The sequence below is a fragment of the Diabrotica virgifera genome, chromosome 1 (assembly GCF_917563875.1).
Source record: "Diabrotica virgifera virgifera chromosome 1, PGI_DIABVI_V3a".
Lineage (NCBI taxonomy): Eukaryota > Metazoa > Arthropoda > Insecta > Coleoptera > Chrysomelidae > Diabrotica > Diabrotica virgifera.
This window is the reverse complement of record NC_065443.1, coordinates 274,359,776-274,376,482: the sequence shown is the minus strand read 5'-3', so window position 1 is coordinate 274,376,482 and position 16,707 is coordinate 274,359,776. Positions and strand designations below refer to the sequence as shown.

At 31.6% G+C, this 16,707-nt stretch overlaps 1 protein-coding gene across 1 annotated transcript in view; it reads left to right on the top strand.

The window, feature by feature from the left end:
* Positions 1–16,707, top strand: part of LOC114336337 (peroxidase-like) — a 167,622-nt gene that overhangs the window by 78,596 nt on the left and 72,319 nt on the right. The window contains exon 8 of the mRNA XM_050663582.1: positions 14,272–14,567. Coding sequence (XP_050519539.1) covers positions 14,272–14,567 — 296 coding nt within the window. The remainder of the gene's footprint in view (positions 1–14,271; positions 14,568–16,707) is intronic.

Genomic DNA, 16,707 nt, shown 5'->3' with positions numbered 1-16,707 from the left:
TTTTTACTCCACCCACACCCTTCTCTCCATACAACCAATGAGTGTGTTTTTTACATTATTTACATAGTACACTTCTTTTTCATTTGTTTGTGTCCAGTTTTTAAACATCAACTTTGAATTTTGATTTGGTGGTAAAATCTGGCAGCTTAGACCTTGATTTAAGTGTTGCCTTGATGAACCCATTTCTTGATTGGGTCCCACATACATTAGACGATACTTCCGTGACCAACTGTACGTACCGCTAGACAGCTTGCGTATGACAGGGATGATTTTGTACATTCCAGTCTGGCATGTTGCCTGATATAATGTAGGAACTTATATCTTCATTTGAAACGCTTTGAAGAACTGGTGGAGAAGATAGTTTTGCAACATTCCAATCTAATATTTCAGTGTAGGCCTGTGCTTCAAAATTTTAAGTAGTAGGGATGAAATTTCTAATACGTTTGCCCTTGGCTTTAGTCTATCCGGCTTTTAACACTCTCCTTAGCCCTAGCTCTCTAATGTGTTTCGTTTCTCCCTAGTACTTGAAATTTTGAAGCACGGGAGACTAAACTGAAATAATAGACTGGAATATAATGTTGCAAAACTATCTTCTCCACCACTTCTTGGAAGTGTCAAATGAAGATATAAGTTCTTGCATTACACTGGGCGACATTCCAGACTGGAATGTACAAGACCATCCCTGACACACGCAAGCTGATGAGAGGTACCTAAAGTTGGTCACTGAAGCAACGTTTAATGCAGGGGAGGCAAACCCGTCGATCGCGACCCGTAGGTCAGCCGATCGATTGCAAGAAAAGATTATCTACCTACCTACCTATTCCCGTCCGAAATATTACGAAAATTCCTAGTGGGTAGATCGCAGAGAATTAGAAAAGTAGACAGTAGATCTCAAGTCCGATTAAGTTGGTCACCCCTGGTCTAATGTATGTGGGCTCCAATCAAGAGATAGATTCATAAGGGCAACACTTAAATCAAGGTCCATGCTGTCAGATTCTACCACCAAATCACAATACAAAGTTGACGTTTAAAAGCTGGATACAAACATGAAAAAGAAATTTACCATGTAAATAATGTAAAAATCACACTCATTGGTTGGTTGGAGAGAAGGGTGTGTGTTAGGGTGGGTCGAAAAACAATAATGTTTCATTTTTTAATCGCTATACCGCGGAAAACTTGCCTTTGGGGTATATAAGTAAAATGCAAAATAAAATAAAGTTATATATTGAACCCCCAGCTAGCGCATCACACTTAAAATTCAGTTTTTTTCAGAAATCAAGACATTTTTCAATAATTTTTACAATTTTTAGCCAATAATATTTGAACGTGCTATAGTGAAAACTGTTTAGTTAATAGTTTAAAAAATAGGAAATAAATTTGAAACAGACAATATCTTTTAATTTGCGGTAGCGCAAAATACTCAAAAATTGTTAAAATTGACATATTAGCACCTTAAAAGAAGGTGTGGTCTAGTATGTTGTGTTGGGTGTTATTAGCACAATCCATTTTTTGTTCTTTTACTTTACACTCCATTTAATTGGAATATAATTATTATAGTGTGTTTAAAGTTATAAAGGATATAAATAAAACAACTTATAATTTTAATAACATATTTAATTGAAACAAAAAAGGAACCAAATTATAGCCAAACAATGTCAACAAATTAAATGAAATTTTGACTTTAGAAATAGTCTTTTACTCACTATTTCTGAGTGGGTACGTTGAAGCTGCGCTTTCTGTCAAACTTTGGCATTGAAGCTCTGGATGCTACGGCAGATCTTATGAAACCACCTCATTACTTAGCACCGACGACTTTTTAGATGCGTCAGTCACTAACTTGACGCAGCGTTTCAGCTTGAGTATGACATGGAAATTTTCCAAAGTTCCAATCCTGGGGTGTTTCACCAGCAGTGATTTTAGCCCAAACTTCATTATCAGGGACTCTCCGTAACAGTGATGGTGGTGTAATTTCACTGGTGATCTAATCAAATAATTCAGTAGAGTCAGTCGCATGAAAGGTGATTTTTGGAGGTGGAAAAACCCTAATTGTTTCTGTTTCTGTAGCTAACATCCTTGCTTTGATTATTCTTCGGAATCCTAATTGTCTTATGTATTTCCTTTCATCCACTTTTATCCTCAGTAGCAAATTTTCTGGGTGGGAAAAATGCATTTCTTTCGATTACAGGATCAACTACTTTAATCAAATTCTCTGGTAGAAATCTGGCTGATTTGATAGCCTCAAAAACGTATTCAGATCCATCTGTTATGTATTTTCTGTACTTTATTTTGAACCATACAGGCATGTATGATTTAAAAATAAAGGATACTAACAATTTATGTTCAACCGAAGACGTTTCCACACTTACATACAGTCTCAAAACTCTGTTAGCTGTAGTCAACCATCGAGAGTGGGAAAGTGGACCCGGTTCTCGAACAGATAAGTCCACAGGGCAGTTGCCTGAGTTTATCGCACAACTTTTGTCTAGAAGATACTAGTCATCTTTACTCAAAAGATTGCGATTAACTAACCTCCTAGTGGTTAGGAACATGATGGTTTCATAAGATCTGCCGTAGCATCCAGAGTTTCGATGCCAAAGTTTGACAGCAAGTGCAGATTCAACGTACCCACTTAGAAATAACGAGTATAAGTCTCTTCCTAAAGTCGAAATTTCATTTAATTTGTGGACATTGTTTGGCTACAATTTGGTTTCTCTTTTGTTTCAATTAAACATGTTATTATTAAGTTGTTTTATTTATATCCTTTATAACTTTAAACACACTATAATAATTATATTTTAATTAAATGGGGTGTAAAGTAAAAGAACAAAAAATGGATTGTGCTATTAACACCCAACACAACATAGTAGACCACACCTTCTTTTAATGTGCTATTATATGAATTTTAACAATTTTTTAGTATTTTGCGCTACCGCAAATTAAAAGATATTGTCTGTTTCAAATTTATTTTCTAATTTTTAAACTATCAACTAAACAGTTTTCACTATAGCACGTTTAAATATTATTGGCTAAAGATTGTAAAAATAATTGAAAAATGTCTTGATTTCTGAAAAAAACTAAATTTTAAGTATGATGCGCTAGCTGGGGGTTCAATATTTAACTTGATTTTACTTTGCATTTTACTTATATACCCCAAAAGCAAATTTTCCGCGGTATAGCGATTACAAAATGAAACATTATGGTTTTTCGACCCACCCTAGTGTGTGTGGAGATAGAAATGCAACCACCTCCTCGTTGTGAGTTCTGGGTTGTTTAGGTATTGTCATACAATATATAAACAAGCGAAAAACTTCACAATGTAGGAGAAAAATGAAATAACTAAATGTTTTTTAATTTATCAAAATCATCGAAAATTTCAAATTTTTATAGATTTTGATTGACCTTGCGGGATCGGAAGATATTTGTTAGAGGCGTAAAACTGTTGTTTTTATTACTCAACCATGCAAACTGTAAATAAATTTTACTGTAGCGATAAATAAAACGTACATGGAGGATTAATAAAAATTTCCGAAAAAAAGGTAAAATTTCATTTTTTTCATAATCTTTAGGCCCGTTGCGGGATCGGAAGTAAAAGTCCGATTTTAATAATTTTTATTTTGTTTTTCTTGTAATTACCAATCGCAACTTTTCCGCACTATAGCGGTACGGGATTATCAACTTGACTTTTTTCGCACCACCCTATTGGCGGTAGGACATACTCAGCGACATCGACGAAAAACGTTTAGTCTGGTATGGACATGTGAGAAAGCAGATCGTACAAGGTAGATAAATATCAAATATTTTGCATTGGCGCCCAATAGGAAAGAGAAGAAGAGGTAGACCCCAAAGATCATAGAGGGAGGAAGTGGACGAAGCCATGAAAACACGAGACGGCGAATGGCAGAAGAGAAAGGACTGGAGACTAATTTTTTAATAAATTCTTTGCCGAAAACTCCAAAGACGAGGTAAACAGTAGGTACTCTGGGCACCAGGTACTCCGGAAATCACTTCCGATGTCATATCCGTCGTCAACGACCCCAAAACCCCCCAAGTAACGATTTTTGACTAATTTTTTAATGAATTTGCCGAAAACTACACAAGACGAGGTAAACAGTAGGTATCCTGGACACCAGGTACTCTGGAGATCACTTTCGACGTCATATTCGTTTTCAGCGACCTCAAAAACCCCCCGAGTAACAAAATTGAACTCATTTCTGCCGATAAATGACGAGTTTTGATTTTTTTTATTGTCTGTTTGAGATGTACTTTAAGAATGCATTTTTTGTATGCAGTTTTTTATTATTGAAGATATTCTTCTTTCGCGGCGAATCGATTGGGGGTAAAATTTGATTGATTCGCGCGCATGCCCCCACCGACAGTATGGTATTAGTTGTTATACGGGCTCTGATTGGGTGTTGAAATTTTGAAATGATCTGTCAATAATTGTTCAATATGGAGGTTATCGGTAAACAAAAATATTGTATAATATTAGTTTTTATTGATGTGTGGACAGAAATAAAATCAAATTTGTAATTATTGTGACTTTTTAAATAGTTTTGAAAAGCCCAGGTACGTAATTCTAAATGTTTCAGTTGGAAATACCTAATAGTTTCAATACCTATCTATTTGGAAAATGTAAACAAAATAATATAGTTACCAATTAGTAGGCAATGCTTTAATTTACATAATCTGATTACGAACAAACTTTCTACAAATCTTCATCTCATATATCTTTTCTTACTCTATATTTTGTTGTATTTTATTTCGACACAAATCAAACTAATAATTTTATTAAATTCATACAAATTTATGGTGTAAACGTTTAGTTTGTGTATATTCCCACATGACTTTTACGAGAGTTTGGTGCAGTTTGAAATGGCGTCACCTTTCGTACGGCGCGGTAGACGTGAAGTGGGTTCAAGCCCCAAGCAAGTTATTATTTTTTTATTTTTTTTATAGATTTTATGATTGTAAGAATATTATTATATAATTTTTGAAGATATTCTTCTTTTTTGAAAGTGGTAGATAAAAAAGTTAGTTTGATTTTTAAATAAAATAAGTACAAATAACCTTTTAAGTATATTAACTTCGTTTAAATTAACTATTATATAATAGAAGAATATCTTCTTATAGTCTAGGCGCCAGAGGGGCCACCGTGTCATATTCAATTCTGATGGACAAACTCAACGGTTTGTTATGGATTTTTGGCTGCTGATTAGGAATTTCGAGGGGGGATTTCGATCCGAGTGGTCAAAAAATTATTATAAACAATTTAACTGTTTATAAACTGTTTATAACGCTCTGGCTCATAAACTAAAAGAGATAAAAAAAATGTTTCAAATAAAATTTGTTCCTTAATAAAAAACGAAGAAACAACCGTTTACAAAACTTAAATCTAATAATTAGAACTCAAGATATTGTAAAATTAGTGCACAATGCAAATTGCAAATTGCAAAATAAGTATTTTTCGAAGCTTTATCGATCATACCGCGGCTTCTACGCATGCAAATGGGCCTTAGAAGGTGTCGTTTTAAAGCTTACTTAACAGGCTTCCAAACAAAGTTTTTTAAATTACTTGATCTTCATTTGCTTTAAAGTTATACCCGTTTGAACTTACAATTTTCTTAAAAATATTGTTCGTTCATTTGTTTATAAGGGTTTCAAGCAAATTTAAGCTATAAACATTTATACTTTAATGAACAATAATGATAGAAAAACTCAAAAGGAACAATTTGAGGTTATGAAAATGTTCATAAGTTTATTTTTGGCCAAGATGTCGATATTTTAATGGCGCGCTATGAGGCGGAAGATCGGCTTACAGTCAATTAGTCAATTAATTTTTCGACGCTTTATCGATCGTAACTCGGCTTCTACGCAGTAAAATGAGCTTTTCGTGATCTCATTTTAAAGCTTAATTAATAGACTTCGAAACAAAGTTGTCAAATTACTTTATCTTTATTTGTTCTAAAGTTATACTCGTTTGAAGTTATAATTTTCTTAAATAATTTGTACATTAATTTTTGTATAAGGGTTTTTAGTAAATTTGAGCAATAAACATTTATACTTTAATTAAAACTAATAATAGAAAAACTAAGAAGGTGTATTTTGAGTTTAGGAAAGTGTTCGTAGGTTTATTTTTGGCCAAGATATTGATAATAAAATAGCACGCTCTGAGGCTCAAAATCAACTCACAGTCAAGTAATAAATATCATGGTAAATATACCGATCGACTGATCTCGTGTTACACTACTTTGCTCAGAAAGCCTTGACTATTCTTAATATGTCTATCAATGTCTACAATAATATAGTATACTACTGTCAATTCTGTCTATTTGTTACAACAAAGTCATTGTCTCTAGGCCCGGTTTTTCAGTGAGCGGTTAAAATTTTGGTTAGCTAACCTAGTTTAAATTTTAACCAATATTTTAACCCTTATATCGTTTTTCAGTGCTTTAAACCAAGATGTGCAATTCTTTAGATTTTTGACAGAAAAATAAACAAAATAGAATTTCATAACCTATTTTATAAATAACAAATAACATAACATTACAAAAATGATTAATGCATTCAAGTTCCGATTCTTCATCTGATGATGAAGATATAATCAAGAATATAATAATACATAATACAATATTTCCCGCGATAACACAAAATGTCATAATTTAACTAACCTCTTCTTTCAGCAAATATAAACGTCTGTCGGAAAATTCGGAGTTAAACCACCTATGATAGCGAGTATCGGTTAAAATCTTGGTCAACTTAAACGGGTTTAAGCGATAACCTAGTACTGAAAAACTGATTAACCATAAAAATTTCGGTGACCGAAAAATCTGGGTTAACCCAGCACTGAAAAACCGGCCCTTTATAGTGTAATGTGATATTGATTTGTTGCAATAATGAATAATTTAGTTAATAATAAATTGTGTATTATATATCAAAAAAAATATCAACATCAAAGTGTCTTCTACTGAGAACGGTTGTGCAAGTATAATTGAAACAGCAAATATTCGTAAAGATTTTTCTCTTATTTTCTCTTGTTGAAGGAGGCATTTCTCTTGTTAAAGATAAGCCATCAACATCAAACTCAATCCACATACATATAAAACGAGCATTTTATGTGGTGTACACACAATTAACGTGCCTCGAAGATTCTGCAAAAGAACTTGATCCACTTGTATATGGATATCTTATAGATAATGAAACTCTGAAGCCCCAAAAAGTTTTAATTTTAATGCCTTCAAAATCAGATTTAGTACCACCATGTGTATGTAAAAATTGCTCGAAGAATTTATGCAGATGTAAAAAAGCTGAGATTCACGGTATCTCAGTTATTCATAAAACAGTTTCATAAGCTCAAATTGTTTCTTTTGAGTTTTTCTATCATTATTGTTAATTAAAGTATAAATGTTTATAGCCCAAATTTGCTTGAAACACTTATAAACAAATGAATGTACAATATTTTTAAGAACATTATAACTTCAAACGGGTATAACTTTAAATCAAATGAAGATCAAATAATTTAACAAACTTTAAACAAACTGGAACATGAAGTAAAAACCACTTCTATGTAAAAGGTATATTTAATAAAAATTTTTAGAATCCCAATGGATTCAATAAAATGAGTTCATCAGAACGTTTTCAAACCTATCGGTCCATCATCAGTGAATTTGAATACTTGCAAAATAGCCCCAGAACCAAACAATGGTTGTGATTATAAATAAATCTACATTATGTTGAAATAAATTTAAAATGGCTAAACGCCGATGTTCAGGGATTAAACCTCTGGGAACATGGTGAAACTCTACCCGAGGACCCAATCAACCATCGTTGACCAATAGTCATCGTTGACCGAAGATGGTTGATTGGGTCCTCGGGTAGAGTTTCACCATGTTCCCAGAGGTTTAATCCCTGAACATCGGCGTTTAGCCATTTTAAATGTATTTCAACATAATGTAGATTTATTTATAATCACAACCATTGTTTGGTTCTGGGGCTATTTTGCAAGTATTCAAATTCACTGATGATGGACCGATAGGTTTGAAAACGTTCTGATGAACTCATTTTATTGAGTCCATTGGGATTCTAAAATTTTTTATTAAATATACCTTTTACATAGAAGTGGTTTTTACTTCATGTTCCAGTTTGTTTAACTATAAGGTATACAGCCAATCCAGGGAACTACCCCTTTTTAGTTAACAAACTTTGTTTGGAAGCCTCTTAATTAAGCTTTAAAAGGACACCTTATAAGGCTCATTTACATGCGTAGAAGCTGAGTTACGATCGATAAAGCTTCGAAATATACTAATTTTGCAATTTGCAATTTGCATTGTGCACTCATTTTACAATATCTTGAGTTTTAATTGTCGGATTTAAGTTTAGTAAACGGTTGTTTCTTCGTGTTTTATTAAGAAACAAATTTTATTTGAAACATTTTTTTTGTATCTTTTTTAGTTTATGAGTCAGAGCCTTATAAACAATTTATAAACAACTAAATTGTTTATAACAATTTTTTGACCACTCGGATCGAAATCCCCCTCGAAATTCGTAATCAGCAGCCAAAAATCCATAATAAACCGTTGAGTTTGTCCATCAGAATTGAAAATGACACGGTGACCTCTATTTGGCGCCTAGACTATTACGTGCGTACAAAGTACACACACATTCTTTTTTATATCATGGCTCTGGGTCACAAAGTTTCCTGGCGCATTCACGAATCGAATGTAAAAAGAAATATTAAGATCCGTCTTGTTTTTTTTTCGGAGATAAATCCGATGTTAGTGTTTTATTGCTTCGCCTACTTTTATAAATCAATATTTGACTCAGACACGTTTAAAGAAATCTTAATTAACCGATCCGATAGACGAATATATGAATGCAGCATAAAAGATTTAGTTCTTGACAGTGCCTACAATGAACATCTGGGTATAAGTAAAAGGAGAAAAGATGGAATACTATCTCTATGTCCGAAAAATTTAATCAAAAAAGGATACCAAAATGAATCACTCCCAATTTCTACCAATGCAAGTAATGACTCCGATGTTGAATAGCTAATCATGCAAAGGCTTAGGTTATAAGTGAAACACAATTTTTGTACTTGTATATTCTTAACTAGGGTGCAAAATTAACCGGGCACCTTAAAAATGGGTCATTTTTGATGTCTCGAATTTCCCAAACCTCTTGTCCGATTTAAATGATTTTTTAATATATTATAGCCTTATTCTTTAACAATATCGCTGTAATAATATTGTTGCTAACCAGGTAACTTTTAATTGTATACAGGGTGTACCAATGAAACTGTGTTTTTTTCTCGAACTTCGCATCGCATCACCCTGTTGAACATACTAGCATTTATAAAATACTCAAATTAAAACCCAACTATAGCCTCATGTTTTCTCAAAATTCTGTTTTTTGATTCATTCCCTTATGATGGACCATAAAAAAGTTAGGTACTTTAACAATTAGCCATGTTTTTCATCAATACAGGGTGTTTTTTAAAGTATGGCAAATTTCAAAAGGTAATGACATTTTTCGTGAAAAACTTATGTCCGCAAATGCTTCGTTTCTGAGATAAAGGGTGTTGACATGTTTCTAACAAACTGACGATTTATTTATTGCTTTAAGAACGGTTGAGATATTTTTTTTTCTTTTTTTTGACAACCATTTTATTGCAATCTATTTTATAAAAAAAATAATAAACAATACATATGAGTGTTAAGAGTGTGACACAGTCAGTATTCACCCAGTGGTGAATACTTAAAAGAGTACAATAAAGATTGAATTAGTACAGTTATTAATAAATTAATTGAATTAATTTGAATAATAATACAATAGTAATAAGTGGGAATGATTAGTTAGTGTTGAGGTCAAGAGTGTCTGTCCTTTAGTCTTTTGTTCTGTAGGGGTGTCAGGAGATTGGTGACCAATATGTTTGGGTGAACCTGTAGTCTATTGTGGTACTTGGAGCACAGAGAAACAATTTCTTCTTTGACGGTTTGGACTTGGATATTCCTATGTATATTATCGTTGGAAATGTACCAAGGAGCTTGGCACAGTTGCCTTAGAACTTTTGATTGAAAGCGCTGTATCTTGAGTAAATTTGTTTCACTGGCAGTTCCCCAGATTTGGATGCCATACGTCCAGATGGGTTTCAGTACACTTTTGTAGATCAGAAGTTTATTGTCTAGACTTAGGCGTGATTTTTGATTCATGAACCAGCACATCTTTCTATAAAAGAGTCCCAGTTGCAGTCGTTTGTTCCAAATATGCTTTTGCCAAGTATTTGACTATTGGCAGTGGTGTGTTGTTGAAGGTTGCAGCTGGATTGATCCCCTTCCTTAGTGTAAACGTAATGTGTGTTGACTTGGAGCTATTAACTTTGACTCTCCACAGTTTAAACCATATTTCAAGTCTACTTAAGTGACTTTGTAGTATCTGTGAAGTTAGGATCGGATTTTAGTGGCAAGCCATTAGGACAGTGTCATCAGCATATGTTGCATTTGTTGTACAATCTGAAGTTGGTATATCTGCTGTGAACAGGAGATACAGTGTGGGTCCAAGGACACTTCCTTGGGGTACGCCAGAGTGGATGGGATGTAGAGTAGTGAGGGCATCCCCTAGTTTTATCTGATACGATCTGCCGGTGAGGTATGATTGTAGGAGCATGCAGATTGGATGAGGTAATTGTCTTTTAAGTTTTGATATTAGACCTTTATGCCATACCTTATCGAAGGCTCGGGAGACATCCAGGAAGGCTGCTGTACAATATTTCTTGTTCTCGAGTGCGTCTCTTGCGGTTCTGACTACCCTATGGACCTGTTCGATTGTGAGATATGCAAATTAAATTTGGTGGGTTTTAAGACGTAGTTATTGTACATTTTTTTGACATAGAAGTAATAATTTAATATTAACCATTGGCGTACATACGGGTAATGTGACCCGTAAAAACAAGCCTAGTTTTAAAGTACCTAACTTTCTTATGGCCTAATGTAAGCAGGTGAATCAAAAAACAAAATGTTAAAAAAACATGAAGCTATAGTTGGATTTTAATTTCAGTAATTTATAATTGCTAGAATATTCCACAATGTGATGCGAACTTTAAGAAAAAAACACAGTTTGATTGGTACACCCGGTATACAATGGTATTTACCTGTTTAGCAACAACATTATGAGAGCCATATTTTAAAAAAATAAGGCTATAATATATTAAAAAAATCACTTAAATAAGACAACAGGTTTAGGAAATTCGAGACATAAAAAATAACCCATTTTGAAGGTGTCCGGTTAGTTTTGCATCCCAGTTTATTATGTTAACGATTTAATTGATGATATAAATATGCTAAAATACGTATTATTACTCCGGTGCAAGACTATCTTAACCTCAAATATATTATTATCAGTGCATTCTAATTATCACTTTAAAAACATTAACTAAAACGAGTCAAACTAAATTAGGCCATCGAAATGCTACATTTAGGGTTGCATTTCTTAGAGGAGTCAATTTTATTTTTTTAATGTGTAGGGGGGTTCAGTAGAAGCTTAAGATCAAGTTTTTGGGGTCGGCACCCTTGTCCCCCGGCCGCCATATTGGAAAAAGTGGTGCAAAGGGCTTCCGCGCTGTATCTCCTAAACAGCAATCCTACAGAAAATTTAATTACACATAAAATGTAGCAAATTAAATTTTCTACAATTTTATATCTATTACTTTTTATCGTCAAGTGACCAACAAAAAAGTTATAGACAAAAATATGAGAACATTTTGTAATAAGTTTTTTTGGAGGTTATAATTTTTTTCCGTTCATTTCACAATAAAATACCGTCATAGCGATTTTGTAGAGGATTTTTCAATGAACAATTTTCACTACAAAGTTGTTTAATTTTATGTATTATCTAGGTTTTACTGCGCTCCAATCTTGACCAGATTATCGAATTCTCATAGGAATACAATAAAAAAAAATACTTTTCTATCTAATATACAGAGAGAGTCTGTAAAGTGGAATAAATTCAATATCTCAAATACTAATTGTTTTTTTGGAAAATGCTCAGACCCGTCGATTAGTATTTCAAATTGTCCTTTTTGACATTCAATAAAAATGTATACAGGGTGTCCCAATTTAGAGATATGACGTCATCGTCGATTTTCTTAAATGCCAACACTGTCATTTTGATAGCTAATTTGATAGGGTTTGTAAAGTTATACATAACTGCAAAATATCAAATTTTTATTCTCTACCATTTACAAGATAATAGAAAATAACAAAGTTATATCTGTAATTTGGAATATATTCAATAATTAAAATACTAACTGTTTTTTTGAAAAATGCTCAGACCCGTCGATTAGTATATCAAATTATCATTTTTGACATATAATAATAATGTATACAGGGTGTTCCAATTTAGAGATATGACGTCATCGTTGATTTTCTTAAATGGCAACACTATCATTTTGATAGCTATTTTGATAGCGTGTGTAAAGTTATACACATCTGAAAAATTTCAAAATTTTATTCCCTACTATTTACAAGATAATAAAAAATAACAAAGTTATGAAGAACAAGAAGTAATCAAATAATAATTGAATTTATTTATTTCAATTAAGCAAATGCTCATAACGTTGCCCATTGACAATTTGACAATAATTGAGGGCAACATTATGAGTTTTTGCTTAATTTATTGAAATAATTAAATTCAATTATTAGTTGATTACTTCTTTTTCATAACTTTGTTATTTTTTATTATCATCTAAATGGTAGAGAATACAAATTTGAAATTTTGCAGTTGTGTATAACTTTACACACCCTATCAAAATAGCTATCAAAATGACAGTGTTGCCATTTAAGAAAATGAACGATGACGTCATATCTCTAAATTGGGAAAAAATCAAACAAAAATGTCGAAAATCAATTTTGATGATTTTTCACATTTACCTCGCTGTATCTTTGGTCGCTGTAAATATTTCGTTTTGAAAATTTTACAGTGTCATCTTTGAGGTATGTAGATAACAATGAAACTTGCCCATAATGTTTAAACACAATAAAAAAGGAGTTGTTAGTTTTTAAACATTATGTCATCATATTTCGTTACTTTCATGTTTACTTAAAAAAGTTGAGTGACAACTTTTTAGTTTATAATTGTAACCAACACAACAATAAAACAAAAATCATGAAGAAGTTTTTTGGAAAATTTTAAGTCAAAATATACAATAGGAAAAAGTTATGTTACTTCATAGACAAACGGCACACCCCAAAAAATGCTTATATCTAGGTGAATGGCTAATTTTGATCATAATTTATGATTTTGATATCAAAAATACGTTTTTTGCTCTTCTTAAGAATTTTGCATTTTGCGGTTGCGTCATTCTTCTTCTGAACCGGCGAATTTGTCCTCAAACAACTTCTTGGGACTTTTCTATATATGCTTAGGGTTATAAGTTTTATAGTGGGGAGAAAGGTAAAAAACAGATTAATAATAGCACAGAAATGTTAAAATCATAATAAATTGTATGAATAAAAAATACATATAGATAGAAAAGTAAGCCTAACTTTTGTTTTTATTGTATCACTATGAGCATTCGAGAATCTGGTCAAGTTTGGTGCGCTGTAAAACCTATATAAATAAATAGAATTAAACAAATTGATAGTGAAAATTGTTCGCTGAAAAACCCTTTATAAAATTGCTTTAATATTATTTTATTTTAAAATGAACTGAAAAAAATTTATAACCTCCAAAAGGAAACTTGTTAAAATTTTTTTACATATTTTTATTTATATCTTTTTTCTTGGTCACTTGACGATAAAAAGTAATAGAAACAAAATTGTAGAAAATTTATTTTGCTACATTTTATGTTTAATTGGATTTTCCGTAGGGTTAGTAATTTACGAGATATAGTGCGAAACTCCTTTGCACCCCATTTCCAATATGGCGGCCGGGGGACAAGGGTGGTGACCCCAAAAACTTAAACTTAAGCTTCTACTGATCCCCACTACACATTAAAGAAATAAAATTGACTCTAACAAATGCAAGGTATGGCTTAAAAAATGTAATATTTTAATGGACTAAATACCTATTGTGCTGTTTTAATTCACAATACCATTCCATCATTAATATGGTCGATGTAAAAAAAGATAAAAATTTGAGCTAAATTAAAACATTCATTATTTTCACATTTACTTTTTTTGAGTACGATAGTATTGCACTCATAGTGCGATTAAAACACATAATATTCTTTATTATAATTTTTGGTGTTACAAACAATAAAATAGTTTATTGCTTTTGTAGTCTATTGAAAGGTTGATTGAATCGTACGTATCGGTAGAAGATGTAGATGCATATGTGGGATGTCAACTTGAAAGACCCGTGTCTGGTGCAAAGGTGGGTCCAACGGCAAATTGTATATTGACAGAGCAGTTCAAGCGAGGCCGACGGTGCGACCGATTTTTTCTCGAGCACTCTAATGTCTTCACCAATTACCAGCTAAAGGAAATCAGAAGTTTCACCGTCGCGGCATTTATTTGTTTAACCAGCAATTATATGGATACGATGCAGGCAGATCCATTTGCACCGCCATACGGATTGTAAGTATTACTTAATAGCTAAATACGAAAAGTCTTATTACCCATGTATGATAGAACCTACTTTTTTATTTAATACTTTGGGCTAATTAGCAAAATTCATGGAAAAGTTATTTACCAGCAATTTTATTGCTGGAATCGAATTATAAGATCCTATATATTAATAATATAGGTATGCAAAGTCCGCAGATAGTGTGCTACTTTTTTTATAAACAAAATGACGCCGACAAATCGTATTTTTTTCAATTATTGCTCTATAACTCCAAAGATTTTAACTTTACAACAAAAACACTCAAATAAAAATTCACCGCAATTAAATTCTGCATAGAGATGTGTTTTTCCCGATTTTCTCCGACGAAAATTTTCCTCGGAAAATGCGGGTTTTCCCAACAAAATCTCTAATTTTCAAATAAAGTTTTAGGTAAGTAATTATTAATTAATAATTAAATAACTTAGTGACATTAAATCTTTCTTGGTATAAATTGTAATTACAGAAGCCGGTGAAAATTAAACGAATATTTTAGCCACAATTCAATTGTTAATTAGCAATTTACGATCGCAATAATAACCAAAATAATCATGATACATTGATCAAACTTATAAAGATTATAAAGATGAGACGCTTATTTAACATTTTATCGACAAAATATTAATTTTTCGTTTTTTGCATAATTTTTAAATTTTGAAAAAAAATAGTTATAATACGCTGGTCTAATTAGTAAAGTACAAATAAAGGTTATTTACCAGCAATTTTATTGCTGGAATCGAATATTATGATCCTATATATTAATAATATAGGTATGGAAAGTCCGCAGATAGTGTACTACTTTTTTTATTAACAAAATAGCGCCCCCAAATCGTGATTTTTTCAATTATTGGTCTGTAACTCCGAAGATTTTAACTTTACACCAAAAACACTAAACACTCAAATAAAAATTCATTCCAATTTAATTCTACATAGAGGCATGTTTTTGCCGATTTGCTCCGACGAAAATTTTCCTCGGAAAATGTGGGTTTTCCCAACAAAATCTCGAATTTTCAAAAAAAATTTTTGGCCAAGTAATTGTTTATCAATAATTAAATAACTTGGAGAAATAAAAACTTTCTTGGTATAGATTATAACTGCAGAAGCCGGTGAAAATTAAACGAATATTTTAGCAACAATTCAATTGTTAATTAAAAATTTAAAGTCGCAATAACAACCAAAATAATCATGAGACATTGATCAAACTTAGAAAGATTATAAATATGTGATGCCTATTTAATATTTTGTCGACAAAATATAATTTTTTTATTTTTTGGATAATCTTTAAATGTTAAAAAATATAGTTATAAATAAACAAATTAACATTTCTCAGAAATTGCTTATTATATTATAATTTTAAAAAATTATTAAAATGCGTATTTCAAAGGTCTTGAAAATGAATGCTTTAAAAATTTTTTTCCAACCATTTGCAAAAAAGTTATGAGACAGCAAAATAAACATACGATTACTCCGTTGTTTATAATTTGTTTTAATTGTTTCAAAGCTAAAAACTGAGTTTATGGAACAAACCAATTACTCTCAAAAAATATCAAATACTAGTTCAATGGTTATATTTTAATCAAAGATTAAAAATGTTTTTTTTATTTTTAGCGCGAAAGTAGGCTTGATACAGAACCGGAGCTAAAATGTTCACTCGAAGCGACTGACACGTTTTAAACTCGCGCGAGTTGTGTATGTGGACGGGTTATAATAAATAATTTTATTTATTAACTACTGTAAATTTTACGGAAAATTTTAGCTACGGTATTGTATTAGTCTACTTTCGCGCGTGTAAATTACAAAAAAATATATTTATAATCTTTAATTAAAATATAACCTTTGAACTAATAATCGATATTTTTTGCAAGTAATTAGCTTGTAGTTTAAACTCACTTTTACGCTTTGAAAGAATTAAAAAAATATATAAACAACGTAGTATTCGTATGTTTATTTTGCTGTTTCATAACTTTTTTGCAAATGGCTCCAAAAAAGTTTTAAAGCATTCATTTTCAAGATCTTTGAAATACGCATTTTAGCTATTTTTTAAAATTAGAATATAATACAAACTTTCTGAGAAACGTTAATTTGTTTATAACTATTTTTTAACATTTAAAGATT